The 18268-nt window shown below is 39.1% G+C and overlaps 1 protein-coding gene across 3 annotated transcripts; it reads right to left on the bottom strand.

Annotated features, from left to right (window-relative positions):
* Positions 1 to 2125: 2125 nt before the first annotated feature.
* LOC140336470 (cytochrome P450 4A4-like) lies at positions 2126 to 16887 on the bottom strand. 3 transcript variants are annotated; one of them, XM_072419595.1, is made up of 13 exons: positions 16705 to 16887; positions 15997 to 16422; positions 15082 to 15226; positions 14624 to 14668; positions 12078 to 12205; positions 11221 to 11345; positions 10414 to 10565; positions 9157 to 9263; positions 6983 to 7173; positions 6454 to 6587; positions 5868 to 5932; positions 5215 to 5297; positions 2126 to 3882 (listed from the first exon to the last, which is right to left on the bottom strand). In XM_072419595.1, exons 2-13 carry the CDS (start codon positions 16186 to 16188, stop codon positions 3693 to 3695), a joined length of 1557 nt encoding a protein of 518 aa, XP_072275696.1. In that variant the 5' UTR covers positions 16189 to 16422; positions 16705 to 16887; the 3' UTR covers positions 2126 to 3692. The 3 variants fall into 3 exon arrangements, with proteins under 3 accessions (XP_072275696.1, XP_072275697.1, XP_072275698.1); XM_072419596.1 differs by having other exon boundaries at positions 15997 to 16276; XM_072419597.1 differs by having other exon boundaries at positions 15997 to 16091; positions 16705 to 16886.
* Positions 16888 to 18268: the final 1381 nt, after the last annotated feature.

Here is an 18268-nt window from a genome sequence, read left to right as displayed (position 1 = left end):
CCTCCTCCCTTCTCAGCACCATCCTAGTAGGCACTGCACTCTTCTCAGCAAGGTAAAGGGAGGTTAAATTTTCATTTATTTCATCTACTTGCTTTTGTATTTATGTATTTTAGTATTTTGCAGTGTTTAAATTATTTCATACAGCCCCATCAATGTATATTATGCCAATAACAAAAGGATTTTTTTTCATGGGAACAGATTAATCATTTTCATTTTATTTCTTATTGGAAAAATTTGTTTGGTATAAGTCCTGTTTGGTATAAGTCCAAGGATCTGGAATGGATAGTAAAGATACCACTGTATTCCTAAAAAAAAATATTTTATTTACATCTAATAAAAGTTCTGTATAATATTACATATATGTGGTTTACTTTAGTTGTAATGCCAAAAAATACACACCAAACAGAAATTATGTTGACATGTCCCCAATACTGTTATTACATTCTGTTTGACATGGGTTTCCCCAAAACCTGAAAGCCCCCCATGTTAAAAAGATTGAGAAAAGTTGCCGAAGAATGTCCTTTAAATGACAGATGTAATTACGTCTACTGACATCACATCCCAGATGCTGAGATATAGGGCCTGATTTATTAGAGCTCCATCTGTTCTATCTCGATCTGTGAAGCTGGGTGATCCAGGCAAACTGGGAGGAATCTGGTCCGGGACTGAAAACATTTGCTAACAAATAGCAAATTACTTTTAAGAAATCCATTGCAGGTTTGCTGGATCACCCAGCTTCACTGTGGAAAGTGTATCCTCTCCAGCCTTGTGAAGTTTAATAAATCAGGCCAATCTCAGATGTACAGTTAACCTCATGAACATTCCCATACAACCAGCAACCTTTAGGACCCGGGAACGAGCTGAATGCTCTGTTGAGCTTCCTCCATCTCACACACAGCTTGGAGGCTTTAAACAGCACAGAGTCAGGAAGCCCAATGACACAGAGGAGCTCAGAGAAAGGAAACCAAACAGTCCAGTGAAACCCATGCCACATTCCTTGACAAAAACAGAACGAAAGCTACAGAGTGGAAGATGACAGCAGGAAGAACCCATCCAGATGACACAGAGACATAGGACAATGTACAAAGTCAGAAAGAAGATCAGAAAGCAAAGAAGTGGAGCTGAGCACTGTGAAAAGCAGACAGGAAAACGTGTACACTATGTAAACAAGGCCCTTTAAGGCTGGTCTACACTGACTTTTTTTTAAAAATGCATGTAGGCGTTCCTACTGTGTTTATACGTACTTTTATTAGCATTTTAAAGCTTGCCAGTAAAACGCTGGAAAACGCCTTTACGCATTTATGTTTCAAATGCTTATAAATGTGGGAAAGCGCGGGAAAACATCCCATTGAAATCAATGGATTTTCTAGCAATAACCCCCACATATTAGTTTTTTAAATGTCACAAGCAGTGTTATGGATCACGCTTATAAACGTGCCTCAAGGAAAAGTCCTGGTGCAGATTAGCCCATTGAAATGCATGGGAATTTCAAACATGGGCATTTAATACCTCAGGGTAAACGCTGGGGAAAACATCCATGTAGGCTAAGCCTAATGAAAACTTGTGCAACATTTATACCCAGTGGTGGATGCAGCCAACAATTGGCCCCTGTACAAAACTGACTAGTGGGGCCCCTGTGCAGAACTGACTAGTGGGGCCCCTGTGCAACTGACTAGTGGGGCCCCTGTGCAGAACTGACTAGTGGGGCCCCTGTGCAACTGACTAGTGACTCTTCCCCTGACACCTCGCTGTGGTAAGCAGAAAGGCCTGCAAACCTTCCTAATACTGGCTGGTGCAGGGATTGCTGGGAGTGGTAAATTCACTTTGCAAAGAACATCCAATTATAATGTGAAAACAAAACATGATTTTTCCTTTCACATGATTGGATGACACAGCTTAACCTAATAAAATCCCCTTGCAAAATGATAATTTACTTTGCTAAGTGAACAGCCTGGATTCCTTTAGTAAATATACCCATTGTGTCTTGTTAAAAAAGGGGTGTCATATTTTTTATAAAACTGTGACTCAGAATAAACTGTATATATGGTATTTGTATTGAATCCACTAGAACTTATGGCTCGCCTGCACCAGGTATGAACCCCTCACTAAACAAAAATTCAGGATGCACACCACTGAGAGGGTTTTTATTAAATATGTTTTGTTTGCAATTGAAAAACATTTATCGGGTAAATCATTAAATTGAGTAAACACATATTAATATTAGCGATAATAACTAAAATTCATCCCAGTGGAGAATATTATTGTTATTAAACTAAATTTTAGTTAGCACCAACATATTATAAGGGTTGCAAATGACAGACAAATACAAACCATGACACAGGAGGAGAGGAGGAACCTGCCCAAAAGGGCTTCCAATCCAAGAGATTGGGGAAGTGGCACACCATAGGAGGTTCAAATTTTAATGACAAGATTTTTATGGGCAACTCCCCAGATAGGTAATCCAACATATTAGTGACAAGGTAACAATTTATGGAGCTTGTTTTCACAATGTTTCTAGATATTTGATATTTGTAAGAGTTGGAAGGATCCAGAAGTACAGCCAAGTTTTCTGCAGGCAGTAGTGAACTGCTGTGGTAGAGCCTAGTCCATATATCTATAGTGCCTTCAGCTGTACTTAAAGCTGAACTCTGGGAAATTACATTATTTACCCTTCCATTGTGGGCCTTCTTCTGCACTGCAAGTGTTATGTACTTGTTTTGTTCATGGGTAGTTAGTTTAGGGGAAAACCTACCTTGTGCCTTACTTAAATGGCAGCAAGTGCTCTCTTCACTAAACTGATCCCCCAAAGCCTTTTCATAAGACTCACTCATGCTACTGGTCTGAATACTAATGCCATTGGTCTTCAATGTGAGTCTGCAGGTTGCCCCCTCACTTTACAGGATGACACCAAGGCCTTTCCCACAATCTGGCAAGATGTATAAACAAGAGCTTTACATACAGCGCCATTCTGTTCTATGGAGAGGGAGGACAACGAGCAAGCGGCACCCCACTGCGCTCTCCCCCCTTCACTTCCAATGCAGTTGTTAATTTTCTGTTGTTCATGAATCCGCCAGAACGGATCCATAGGCAACGTCATATGACACATGTCAGGCGTGACAGCTCATATCGGCCCTAAATCATCTGACGTGTGTACGCAGCCTTCATATGACCTCTGATAGCCTTGGCAATGACCATTCTCACATACTGCCTGCTTTCTTCGAAGAATGTTACTAAAGATAACATGACCAAAATACCAATTCTGCCATCTTCTATTAGCTCCTGAAAACACTATTCCCGTTGCTGCCATGCTAATCCTGGGGCTTCACTATTTAAGTTGCTATAACCAAACTAAGTATTCGGTGAAGTCAGACCTCTTATCCTGCCTATTTGGTTCTGACCAGGGAACAAATGTGCCAAAGGATCAACACGATAGGCAGGTGACTTGACAGACAAGCTGAGAATAGTAACACAGCAATTTCTTTATGACAGCTTTTAAAAAGGGGGAAAGAAAAAAAACTCCAAGTAACACCCCATTGTCTGTTAGGCATACACGTTTATATTTACACAATAAATGCATTAATATATTACAAAGCTTTTTACAAATTCTTTTAAAAGGTTCCTTTGCTACATAATTTGAGTACACAATTAATTACAATTTTGGCTAGTTCAGGAAAGTTTGCCAGCATTTGCCCTCACTGGTCTTTCTTTTTCATACGGTTGATTTTTTTCAGATTTAGGTGGATTCCATTTAAAGATTTCAAAACCAATTGTAGAACTTTTATGGGTTCCTTTCCAGGTTCCAGGTACAACTCAAATCTCTGTAATGTGAGTGCCAGGGCGACCTTCATCTCATTCATCGCAAAAGTCTGTCCAATGCAGTTTCTGGGTAGAAGGATCAAAAGTTTAAACTTTATTTATTTAATTTACAATCCTAATTTATTTTAATCCAATAACCTTTATATTTTTTATAATACATATCTTTAGTTAGATGCCTATTGTTTTGAAACTTTTTTTTCTTTAACGAAACTGGACGGGCTATGGTATTGTCAGTGGTAATGTCAGTGCAGTGTTTATTTGTATAGACACTACATAGTCCAAAGGTACTATGGAAAAGTGTACAGGGATACAAACGAATGCCCTGTGATATCACCTGTTAAAGTGTTGCTTTACAACAGTTTTTTTTTTTCTAGATGTTTTAAAATTTTAAAAGCCCTGCCTAACAGCTGTTACATGCCTGCTAAAAAAAGGAGTTCCATACAGTTTTGTTGACAATAAAAAAAGAAAAAAGTTAAAGAATTACTGTGTTTTTAGAATTCAATATGTAGCCAACAGTGGGCCCCTGTACAGAACTCACTTGCCCCCCTCTGAAATGACTTGGAGCCCCTGTGGTCCCTAGTGGCTGAGGAAGGTATGGGGTCTTCGTGCAGAGGCATACTTTACACTACCCTATATCTGCCCTGTACAGAAATGGAAACTGTCAACTTTTTTGAACTTTTAAATATAACATTTTTGCCACCAAGAGGTGTATTATGTTGGCTCTACTGAACATAGAAGTCTCCTAGAAGAAGTTCTTAGAAGTAATGGCCCCCATGGTAACACTACTCCAATTTGTTGGGTGGTAAGCTCCTCTAATAAAGCAACACCACATATTTTCTGAGGAATCCTGCCACTGGAGAAAACAGATGTACCCCATAGTTGGTGTCAGTAGTAGGAATAGTGCCCCACTGTTGCTGTCAATATGAGTAACATTACCACTTTAATGGTATCATTGGGAGAAATAGTGCCCCATTGCTGGTGTCATCAAGAGCAATAGAAGCCCTTGTTTGTATAAGCGGGAGGAATAGGGCCCAATCTTTAGTGTCAGGGAGAAAAATCGAAAACCCCATGGTTTCAATGGAAGAAATACTGTTCCATTAGGGTGACAGAATGGATAATGGATAGTGAAGGATAGTGCTTCAATTATTGTATTTGTGGGTGGAACAGTGTCTCCCCATTGGTGTCAGTGGAAAAAATTGAGCCACAATGGCAAAGTAAGGGCATCCAGATGATGGCATTCAGTCTACAGTTTGAAGAACACTAAATAAGATGGTGACCTTCAAGCTCCCCTACTGTATCAAAAAAAGAAAATAGAATAATCCGACTGGTGGACACAAAAATCGCCTTTGCTTTAGACATTTTGATTAAAAAGACCCTTTTACTCAAGTGCAGAAATACCTTCCTCCAGCAGAGAAGGGCACAAAGGCATGTGAGTGTCTTTTGGAGGTATTTTCAGGAGAAAATCGAAGGGGGTCAAACACCTAAAAACATAAAGAGAAATATCAGTTATTCATATATATGTAGAAAAAAAGTTATAAGCAGTGTTTTTAATAGGTCCTTTTTCAAATAACTGAAAACTATAAAAATGTTTCTGAAGTTCCAGCCATTCTTTCATTCTTGCACAGTTGTGCACACTCCTCTCCTGCAAGGAATTTTTTAGCCTGCATTTTTTCCCAAGCTTTTCCCAAGTCATAAATAAGCAGCATCTCAAGTAGGATTACGTAAGACAGTTTGCAAGCCACTACAGCCTGCCAGGGAATGCCTCCTACCCATACTGGCAACAACCCATCAACTGCATAACACTTCTCAAGGGCCATCTATAGGCATGCACCAGGGCTGTAGATACTAATTTGACTTAGATAAAGTGATATGTTAAACAAGCTATGTACAGCACCCTGCTGGCCTCTCCCACAAGCCATGATCTATGTTCATTATTTGGTCTAAAATAAGGCATGTAATGAAAACTGAATATGTCTATTGATATATGTAATAACATGTTGATAAGAAGGAAGGAAGGTAAAGCAGATTGAATTTCAGCTTTAAACACTTGCCTCTGGATCTTCCCATATACTAGAACACTTGTTTATTGCATGTATGCACAAGAGAATACCGGCACCTGTGGATACAATATAGACATTAGCGAATGAAAAATCCGTGGGTGTACAGCATAAAAAGCCCAGACAATTACATTTTAACATGCTCATATAGCCCAAATAAGTCAATTCCAGTCTTTCTAAGCAATTTGAAGTAAAAATATAGTTTTTGTTGTTTCCTGAAAAACCCTTGACATTATTTCCCCAGGTCTTGGGAAACTCCCAAGTAAAACCATAGAAATTTCGGGAAAAAATGTCAATGGAAAGAATGACACCCTCTCTTACTTACAGATAGGTAAACAGAGATTTGGTGCCATGCTCTTTGACCATAAAGCTATGAGGTCAACCTATTACATGGGAGGTTAACCAGTCAAACCAAGGAACCCTTAGCAACTTCCCAGAACCTTGGTTAAGAAAGACGGCATACCATATTCTCTTTCTAACGACAATTCATGAATAAAACAAACACGTCTGGATACAATGATAAATGTACAACATAAAAAAAAAATATTTTCATTAATACAAAAAAGAAATAATGGCTAACCTTTTGGAAGGCTCCGTCCATCACAGAATGTAATTGGTTGGGTGAGTTCTCGAGCCACTTCAGGTACAGGTGGATACAAACGCATGCTTTCTTTAATACACATTGTGATATACGGCATTTTTGCCAGATCTTCCCTGAAAATACAAAAGGAAACATCTTTAGCAATGTTGAATAAATTTGGATTCTTAGCTTGTGGTTCAAAGAAAACTCAGGAGCTGTCTAAAGACAGGATTTCCCTGTGCTAAAAGGTGTCTAAGGCATGGCATTACATGATAATGTTTATCTTTTCATAGATTTTGCCAAATACCTAAACAAAAATACATATTACAGACCTGATATAATAAAAACTTTCGTATAAACACATTGTAAACATATTAAGCCTTTGCAGACAGTTACCTAAGGATAATATTTATCAGGGACACAGCGCTACTTTTGCTTAGAAGAATCTAAGTTTAGGGTCAATTAAAACCTTTATTAAACAAAGTAATAAATAAAATGAAAATATTAAACATTATTAGTGAGTTCTCACCACAACACAGTGCCCCGATCTCCCAGCACCTCTCTGATCTCCTCCCGACATTTCTCCTGATGTTCAGGATATTTGGCCATACAGTATAATGTCCAGGAGATCCCACTGGCCGTTGTATCGTGGCCCTCAAACATGAAGGTGTCTACCTCTGCACGCAGGTCCTCATCAGACAAACTCTGACCATTCTCATCCTGCAAATATATACACAATTATTTCCTGTGACATAATATGTAAAAATAAATTCAGAACAAACCTCTAAATACACAATAAAAAAAACATTATTGTAAACTGATTTATTTGCCATAGGATTTGTCAATTTTTGGACAGTACATCCAGCAGGACACCCCATCTTTCTTGAGTTATCAAAAACAGTGGTGTTATCTCCACAAACCTAGGCTACTGAAGGGATAATGAAGGAGCAGCAACACTGTGATGTGTTATTAGTTCTGTGCACACTGGATTTTCTTTCAATTAGGATCAATCGAGATGTGCATGCAGCAAAGCCTAACTGGCTCTTAGTATAGAATGTACAAAAGTTTGTAAAGGCGCATTCACTTGTAAGATCTGGACCAAAACCAGCCAAAGGTGCCAGGTATCAGATGATCAATTAAGTATTAGGCAAATGCCTTAGTAAAAGTTTCCATTTTTAGAAGTAGAATCCTACCGACACACGTATCCCCATTCGTTGCTACAACTAAGCCTAGTTGGTAGATAGTACACATCATAGGCAGAGCTACATGCTCTGGTTGGAATGATGATATTACTTCTGTGAACATGGATGAATGATAAAGCTTTTACTAACGCATTTTCAGTAGTAAGAATTTCTAGTTACTTTAAATACTGAGTTCAGCTTTTACCCTAAGTTACTAGAGGTAAATACATATATAAAAGTTCCATAGACATAGCTACTGGGGGCACTAACTAGGAAGAGTGTGGATCTTGCCAACTTACCCTTCCTATCCCCTGACACGTTCCTGCAGACATATTAAAACTATATTACAACCCCCAGCATCGGGTCTTCCACTTCCATGCAGCCACTCATTGTATTCACCTCAGTTCTGCAGCCAAGCTGAAGTCTGGTGAGTAATGGAGGGTAATGGCATGGAAGAAAACCCAATAGTGGGAGAGGTAATGTCGCACTTACCTGTTCCTCACTAAAGCACAGGCATCACTCCCCTGCACATGCTTTCAGTTCTGTTGCTGGGCGTGCCTCTCTTTCCAAGCTTTATCAACTCCGTCCAATCCGTTGGCCAATCAAGAAATATCCTCTTGATCAGTCCTGGCTATTTAGCTAGCTCACAGACTGTATTTTGTGTTCGTGCAACAAGTTACTAGTGCCGAGCTCCCCAGTTCTGTGAACTAGTTCCTGTACACCTGCTGTTTAATCTACTGTTTCCTGTGTCTAGCTCCTGTGGTAGCCCCTCGTTGTCCAGTCTGTTGGTTCCCAGCCAACTTCCCTGTGCTGTTCCTGTGTATCTGTCTGCCTGTGGATATCTCTGCTTCTCCTGTGCCTCCTGCTGTTTCCAGTGTCTCCTGTGTTCCCTGTTTCCACAGTGGCCCCTGTGTCATTGCTGTCTGTCTCCTGGATCCCTGGATATTGACCCCTGGTGTGTGATCTGACTTCTCTTGCTTGCTGCCTGTCTCGACCCTGGCTTTCCTTGAATATCCTCCTGCCTGGTGATTTGGTATCTTGCTTGCCCACCTTGGTGTGCCCAAGGACCGCAACCTTGCTGTAACCATTAGCGCAACATTCTCACCATCAGAGGCTCTGCAGAAAACCTGATTACTGCTTAGACTCAGCGCCTTGGCCCTTCTCAGGGCTTGCACCACCTCTGTGCAAGTCATAGCGCCCCCTAGTGGTCCTGTCTCTCCGTGCGTGACAGTTAATATTATTTTAAATAAAAATAGTCCAGCTACTCTGCATACAGGGACATGATGGCTTGGCTGCACTTGCTATATCACCCTTTGGAATGGGCCCCCTGGCCACTGTGGTCATTCAATATTTACAAACTAAACATTAAAATAATTAATTATGCAAGTCTTAGTTTGCAAAATTGCTTTCTTATCTTATTAAGGCAATATTGTATGACTTGGAACTTAGCTTAATTTTATTTTTTTTAATTTTGATTTATAAACAGAGTATGTGGCTATATCAGAAAGGTACAATAACTTACCTTAGCACAGAGAAGAATGTCAAGAAAGTCCAAATGTCTCTTCTGACGGATCTTCTCCAGTTCCTCCTCTCTTTTAAGGGATTCTTTTCTTTCCTTAATAATTTTATCTGAAATAAAATGCATGAAACTCATAATGTAGGTGACCAGCCCTGACAAAAAGAGGAGAAAGTGGTGCCAAGGGTCCATGTACAGTAAAATGGGACAACACACTGCAGGGTTAGCTATACCACATTGGGTTCAAATAATTTTCTGCTTAGAGATGATCATAACAAAATCCATTCCAGTCTTGATTCTTAATAGTAACCTGGTAAAAAGGTGTCAAGAAGATCACTTATCAAATCGCTGTAGCTCCAGGTCTCACCAACAGAATACTCTGGGTGGCCTCTAGTCAGCAGGCAGTATCCTGCTTTTAAAACCTCTAAAGTATATAAAGCAAAATGCCTATAATTACTGGGTAAGACTATTAATAAGGCAATGTACACACACCAGATGACTATGGCCCAATACAAACGTTCATGCTGGTCTTGGGTGAGAATCCGACACATGTGCCGCCGTCGCCCAACATCATTCATGAATCTTCCCCCTCCCTTCTTCATAGAACAGAACTGGCACTATGTGTACAGCACTCGCTTGTTCATCTGTCACTCTCTATCGCTGGAAAGATCATAAAAGATTGTTTCCAGTAGCAAAAAGTTGACGTGTGTACGATGCCTAAGATCCTAATTTGACTTTGTCAAAAAATTGTATAAACCAAAATGGTCATCATAGGACAATATAGTCCTTTTAGAAGTAAATTAGAAAACATAATTTCAGTATTCTATACAAGATTTCTCTGTCCAAAATCCCATACCTGTATGTGTACAGAAAACATAAAAGTATGTTATACACTATTTGTATTACAATTACTTGTGATTTATGTTTTATATAGTTTATTCCAGGCATATCAAAGATAAATGAAACTGAGTCGAATAATTGCAAGGGATCACATTTTACCTACTGAGGGCTGCACCTTCCTAATCTACAATTGAATTCAGCAATTCACTGATAATAATAATAACTACAGTGGTTTCTACAATATCATATAAGTGTCAGAAAAGAAAATTTTTAAAGAACATAAGTGCAAATGTATTTAAGTAAATGTAGACCTGTGTAGAGGTATTTGTTAAGTTCAAATTTTTTAAGCAGGCCAAGAGGTGCAAAAAAAAAAAGAAAGAAATTGTACAAAGGCAACAGAATATGTCAGATGTATATGTATACCTGTATGCTGATGTGCTATCTTTAGAGCTCTCCTGAATTGAAATCCATGAGGACTCAGGTGGAAAATGATATCACTGTGATAAGGCAGGAAGGTGGCTCTATAATTCACCAAGTAGGCCAGATCATACACTGCTTTGATGTAGGCACTTTCACTGAAAAAAAAACAGGTTAGCGTAATGTAGTTAATAAACTGTTGACCTGTAAAATTATAATTAGAACTATGGCCTCCCATTAGGAAAAATGTGTGCTACATCACCTAATTGTAAGTTTCCCTGCAAATCCCCCAAATGCCTGTTGATCCTAACAGTAAACTCCACCTAATGTTGCTTTCTATGATGGGGTGGCAACAATACTGCACTGCTCCTGTGTTTAGAATAGAGTTGCCACTCCCATGTAGGCTGTGCTTGCTTGTGCTACAGTGGGATTAAAATACTACTGGGAATGTGGCTATTAACATTGTGGTTACTGATCCACAAGCCTGTAACCAAGTGACCTGCAGACAAGGAGTTATCAGCAGCATACCATAATCAGTAAATGCTTTATTCCTATCCCAACACGTCATAAGGCTTCCAAGTGACCTGGCCTCGTGTAGTCCTTTCTGAACTGCTGGCATTGCCTATCCTTCTGGAAAGGGTAGAATGTGGGACTCAAAAGAAGGAGGATTTGGCTTAGTCAGGAAATGCAGGAAAAGCATTTGCCCCGTACTTGGCAATTAGTTAGGAAGATCTTGTAGGTTGCCATAGGACAACAGCCTTTTATTAGGCAAGTTTGTCTTACTTAAAACCCATATTTTTCGTTGCTACTGACCTGTCCTTCTGGCAGTTGCTTTGGGAACTGAAGGCACATTTCAGGATAGTGTCCAGTGTCATGAGGCTGACATGTTGGAAGAGCTCCACTGGATTCTTATCTGGGATGATACGCTCCCATTTATCCTAAAATGAAGACAATTTTGTATGTGAGGTCACATCAGATCAGGAAAAAAAAAAATTGAGAAAATCATAAAAGAGATGAAAACAAGATGTGAATTACTTTTAGCAGGAAAATCGCATCTGACATAAAAATCTGACATGTGTACAGCAGTCCCCTAATGTTGTTCATAATCTAGCCTGCAGGATCAAAAAATGACTAATCGGGAAGGACTGCTGTGCATTTCATCTGAGAAGAGCACAGTGGGTGCTACTCGCTATCTGCTGACTGGCTGTTTGTGTTTAAAACATTAAAAGAAAACCATTGAAATACCAAGAAGTAGAACTGGAGAAGATAGGTTATCAAGGGAGAACCTGAGCGATCAAGCAAACCTGGAATGGATTTGGTCCGGAATTTGAAACCTGTGCCAAGTAATAGCAAATTATTTAAAAAAATGAATTTCAAGCTTGCTGGATTACCCAGGTTCTGCCATGACAACCTGTCTTCTCCAGTCTTGGACAGCTTTGATATATCAGGCCTATGCTGTCTTGCTGTAGCTAGGCTAAGGTAAATCAAGAGATTTGTATCAATCATCAAATAAATGATTTTAAAGGAAAATAAAGGACTATGATCAATAATTTACTGCTGATGCCATTACAGAAAATTCTAAAAACAGCTGGGATTAGGACCTAAGAGATATTGGAGTTTACATATAGCTAATGATCCATTAAATAATCAGAACATATCTGTGTAAATACCAGCATGACATTCACGCTGTCTGACATCAGTTTGACGTATGGCTTCAACACATCATAATGGAAGGCAGGGGTAAGCAGCCTACGGTGCTGGAACCACTTCTGGCCTGATAACACCAGCAATCCTTTACCTGTGTAAGGCAAATGAGAAGAATTAATATTGCACCCCTCTTTGGTGAGCTATAAGTAGTAAAGTGTTTGTGCTAAGGTACAGACAGAAGGTCACCAAAAGTAAGGGGGTTTGGTGGCAAATCGTAAAAAGAAAAACACTTTATAAAAAAAAAAATAAAAAAAAAAGAAATTCTTCTATATTAATATTATTATTATTATTATTATTATGTGTACTATATCATATAATATCATACTGGTGTCAGGATCTGATTACTTCAAGATCTGATCTGGTACAAATTCTAATTGATCAGACACATTGTTCAGAAAAGATGGGACAGTCAATCGTTTCGGATTCTGCTTTGTCTGGAGAGGCCTAATTAGTTCCGGATATGCCTGATGGGATTCTAAATCCAAATCCATGAAGAATGGATTACCAATGCCTTGCTAGGTGCGAAGGGTTAGGTCCACTCAGAACAAAGTCAGAACTTTCCATCTGCCCCCTAGACCATCAGTTATTCATTCGGTCCGTTATTTTAGGATTGAGACCTGGATCCCCTCTAAATTGCATCTGGTTTTGCACTTCAATTGGCTTGTGACTATAGAGAAGCATGTGCAAAAACACATGCACGCAAGCTCCAATAATATTTGCGGTAAAAGTCCAGGATCAGAGCATAGATCATATTGTCTAGCACAAAAAGATGGGGTGCTTCCCCCCAAATTCACCTTAGACTGTTAAAAACAAATGACTATAGTAAGAACATTAGATTGTGAGCCCCCTTGAGGGGCAGCGAGTGACATGGCTATGGACTTTGTACAGCGCTGCATAATTTGTTGGCGCTATATAAATACTGGATAATAATATTAATGAATTTTCTTCCAATTCTAGAGCATATTGCATTTGGAATTTTAGAAATAGGACATAAACAGTTTTTTTAATGGACAGCCATTTAGTGTTACCTGTTTACCAATGCATACTGTGAAGGGGTTAAGCTCAGGATCGCCTTTGCTGGGGTCAAAGGACACTTGTCTGATTCATCCAATTCAGATCACACACTGAGGTAAAGGTGTTAAGCTGACTTGTAGTCAGGTTTATTTGAAGGTTGCAGATAAAATAACAAAAATAGCAAAAGAAAACCTCGCCTGTCCGTCACTTACTATACATCTGACGTTCCTGTCTATCAGCTGGAGGGCTTCTCCCTGTCAGCTTCAAACAAAGCTTTCAGCTGCTCACTTTTCAGCTCACTCACCCAGACTGACTTTCTGAGTCTCTCAGCCGAGCTCCTTACAGACCGACTGTCTGTGTCTCCAGCAGAGCTCACTCACACAGTCCACCTGGCTGTGTCTTCAAACAGAGCTCTCTCCAAATAGAGCGGCACTGACACAAACCCCTGTCTGTGTCTCTCCAAGGCAAGCTGAGCCCGCACAGACCCCTGTCTGTGTCTCTCCAAGTTAAGCTCCTGGCTCTATGTTATATCCCCACCCTTAATGCTTCTTCATTAATTATCTCCCAGGTGAGAATCTTGGGCAAATATACCTCACTTCTACCTCCAATACTGCCTTGGTGTCACAATACTTATACTGTAAGCGTAGGGCACTATAGGGAAACCCCCACAATACCCTATCGTCATTTGGAATTATTGATGGTGGGTGTCATTCTTCCCAGAAGACTAAGGACATGTACAAATTGTATTACTACAGGTGAAGTAGGTTAGCATTCCTGCCAGAGTCTTTTTTCATCTTTTCTAAGGTGCACCACCTAAAATGTGCTTGAAGCTAGACTTCTACATCTTGGCACCTTTCTGTAATACATAGACTATACTACAAAGAAAGGAGAACCCGAGGGTTAGCTCAGTAAGGGGACTTTTAGGGCACACATTCCTTAACTCAACAAAGTTGTATAAAAAAATATACCTTTATTGGATTTAATATAAAAACATTTACAATAAAACATATTTAAAAATATGCAACACATAGGGACAAGATTTTTCTGCCTGGGCTAACCAACCCAAAGGGCAAATCCCACAGCCTTTCAACGCGTTTCATGGATAACTCCGCTTCTTCAGGAAAGAAGAGGAATTATCCTTCCCCCTTCTTTCCTAAAGAAGCGGAGTTATCCGTGAAACGCATTGAAAGGCTATGGGGTATGCCCTTTAGGTTGGTTAGCATATTTGCATATTTTTAAATTTGTTTTAATGTAAATGTTTTTTATCAAATCCAAAGTTATAGTTTTTTGATACAAATTTGTTGAGTTAAGGAAAGATGGCCCTAAAAGTCCCCTTACTGAGCTAACCCTCAGGTTCTCCTTTCTTTGTGGTTATAACTTTGGGCTCAGGCTATAGGGTAATTAAGAGGTAAGCTGAACTTGTTATAGACAATACTACACACATGTAAACTTGTATTTGCAGCTTCACGGTAATAATTTCAGTTGTTTTACATACCGATCCATGGGACTAGGAAGTAATACATAAAAGTGTCTTTGGGATCTGTTTGAATAAAACAGTACATTTGTTAGCTTTGGCACATTTAATAGAGACTACAGTCAAGTAGAAACCAAGGTACAAAATGTCTATAAAAAAACAGTTGTTTTGGCTGAAGTGAAGGAACAGTCATTACCGATTACACAATTATTTTAGTACCCTGCATTGTTGCTGATAAAACTTTTCGGGTGATCATTCACTCATAGGGGTGTCTAATTTGTGTATTCAAAATCAATTATTTAATGGCTGTCTACCAGGCTAGACTGTTAATAAATGACTTAAATGCACCCAATCAAAGTTCAAGTTTTATCATTTTAATGCAAGCAGGACACCCGAATGGTGCTTGGTTTGTCAAATAATGGTCACAATTGTAAAAAAAAGTAACAATCTATTAATAGTAATTTCTGCCATCCTCTTACCCTGCCTGGAAAGAATAGCTTTTGCGTAATCGGGGTGACAGATAGTCAGCATTCCAAAAAAATTTCCCAGCCACAGAGGGTAGGCATATGGGTACTGTTCAGCATAACGTAGTTCAACATCCAAATCACCTCCATCTCCACGGAACTGAAATAATAAAAATACAGGTGAAGCAGCCAAGCAGACAATAATTAAAGCTGACAGTGGGTCTAGCATACCCATACTCAACTTTAAAAAACTACTTCTGTCTGTGTTGCTGTTGAAATTTCCCAACTTTTTTACCAGGTTAAAAGTAAGAGGATGTTTCCTCGACTGCAGTTAAGTCTGACATTAGTTCTAATTCTTACCGACTATAAAAAAAAGTTCTGGGTATATGGCTGCTTGAAATTCCCCACCATGCTTACAGATCAAGAGAAATGGGCACTTGTTTTCATTTGGATAAGGGTTTACTTTAAAAACAGATAAACTTAATATGAAATTTGACATTGGTTGATCACACCCTACATAGCTGATACACCCAGGTGTTACATTGCCTTTATTTTGGATTGACCATCCCAGATATACCTTTCTGTATACTATGCCATGGGTGGTATGGCTGGCATAGTGGACAGCGCCTGGTCCCAGGTTTGAATCTCAGCCAGGAAACTATTGGCATGAAGCTTGTAAGTTCTCCCCATGTTTATATTGGTTTCCTCCAAGCAATCCAGTTTTCTCCAACATCCCGTAAATATGCATTTAGGATAACTGACCCTCAAAAACTAACTTTAGTCTGTGTTAATGACATATGACTATGGTAGGGACATTAGATTGTGAGCTCCTTTAAAAGACAGGTGATGACAGGACTGTAGACTTTGTATGCCGTGTAATTTGTTGGTGCTATATAAATACAAGTTAAAAATTATGATTATATATCTTACCTCATGGGCATTTCCATACAGCCAGTGACGTTTAGGACCTGGGAAAGGGCTGAATGTTCTCTTCAGTTCTCTCCATTTCACATACAGCTTGATGGCTTTAAACAAAGCAAAGAAGAGGCAGAGCCAGGCAGCCCAGTGGCACAGATCATGAAAACTCAGAGACAGAAAGCCAAAGAGCCCAGTGGTAGCCATAATGGTCAGTAGGCCTGACAACAGCAGTAGCAGAGCTTGCTGTTTTGATCTATAGATGGCAGGGTGCCCTTGGCAGGGAGTTTGTTGGCTTCAATACAGAAAAACATCGGAGAACGGGAAAGGTGAACTTTGGATTACACAGGAATTAGCTTTTCCATGGTTGAGAAAATAAAGTGAACATTCACTCTGTCTGAAATTTCTCAACTCGTCTCAAATCAGCTGTGTTGCCAGGTACTGTAATGCATTTTAAAAAGCAGCAAAAGGCATAATATACAGAATATACATTGATTGCAGAACAACAAGTTCACAGCAACGCATTGCATGGCAATAAATGGTTAAAAATTCTGCACGAAAACCCTGAGCTGAACTTTGACATTCAGTTTTAAATAAGAAATCACTCCATAAGCAATTTCATATCAGATCAAGGAAACATATGTTAAAGTAGACCTAAATCCTTATTAGTGTGGGCAAGCTTTGTTACCCACATCATGCTTGCCAATTATAGCACACACTTACCTATTTTTAGACACCCTGCAGAGATGACGGGATCATGTCAACAATGCATTCCCCAAAGCTGCCGTCCTGTTAGCTGACTCCACCATGATCCCTTTTGACCATTGCACTCCCAGAGATTATTTAATGTAGGTGCCGTGTGTACAGCTGGGCTCTACAGTACACCGTGAATAAACCTTGTAGGTTAGAAACAAAAAGTCACCAAAGCCAAAAAAGATTTTGCATGCATCTTCTGCCAAAAACCTTTACCTCCCGGTGACTTTTCATTTAGAGAGTTTAGCTCCACCTGCATGCATTATATCTTTACTAAAGCACACACATGCATTAATTATCATTAAAAACGAACGACTAATGACCGATCGTCTGACAATTGTTAACAAAAACAGTGCACAAAAACAGGAATGTCACTGGAAACGAACGACCTGATTGGGCGATGATTGTTCGCTATCTATTGTGTGTACGGTCGTTCAGTGGTTGTGGATTGTTCTGTGATACACTTTCTCCTGTACATGTCACTTCCTGCATCATTCAAACGATCGTATCTAGTGTGTGTATAATATTGGTGGATTATATTTGAACAAAATAATCGTTGATCAGTCGTTATCATTAATCGTTCGTTTTCTAACGTCAATTATTGCACGTGTGTACATAGCCTTAGGAACAAAAAAAGCAGGATATTAAAATTCAATTAGACATAAACACAATCACAAAAATTTCATATAAGCTTTAACATTTTAATTTAAATGCAGAAGTGGTCATAAAATATTCTTGTCACCTTTTCTGGCTCCCAGTTGTACTCTTGCATTGTCTTCCTCGACTACCCTGTTGATGACTACAATCGGTTGTGCCAACACATATTGTGCAGTTTGACCACTGAAGATCAAATAATTGACCACAGACAAAACCTAATATCTACTAGAAGCATGAAGACTACAGAAACTGTTTTTTTTTTTTTTTTTTTTTTTTAATTAAGGGTCTTTTATATATTCTTTTCTATAAATAGTGTTTATTAGCAGTAACAAAACAATGAATAATCATGAGTAAGGCATAAAAATGAAGTAAGGTGGAATAAATAAAAACAACAGAATTGGTATTTTATTGTGATTCATTTTTAATAAAAACAGATTAGTCGTGTGTAGTGACTTCTATTTTTAGGACATGAATTGTGTCTGATTAGGATTTCTTATATGTAAGATTTAGGATTTTAGCCTGCCAAATAACCAGGGTGTTAAGACTGGGACATTTTTAGTGAAATATTGCTCTGTTTTTTTTTAATCATATCCAGTGGAATGGGGGTGGGAGCATCATTCAGATATTTCTGTGTTGAATCATTTACGGACAAGGTCAGCAAATTGTGTGCATTGTCCAATAGAGTTATGTTATTGTGTTTAGGAAGATTAATTGTGTTCTGGGGAGTTTATTTGGGGGGTCTAAGGTCAGAGGGAGAAAGTGAAAAAAGAAAAAAAAAGAGGGAAAGTGGGTACTGGGTAGCAGCAATTCCCTTTATTAGTTCCATTGTCCTCCAGTGGAAACGTGGGAGTAGGAAAATGGGGAAAGATTGAGAATG

Source organism: Pyxicephalus adspersus, chromosome 8 (genome assembly GCF_032062135.1).
Source record: "Pyxicephalus adspersus chromosome 8, UCB_Pads_2.0, whole genome shotgun sequence".
Lineage (NCBI taxonomy): Eukaryota > Metazoa > Chordata > Amphibia > Anura > Pyxicephalidae > Pyxicephalus > Pyxicephalus adspersus.
This window is presented reverse-complemented; position numbering and strand designations above follow the sequence as displayed.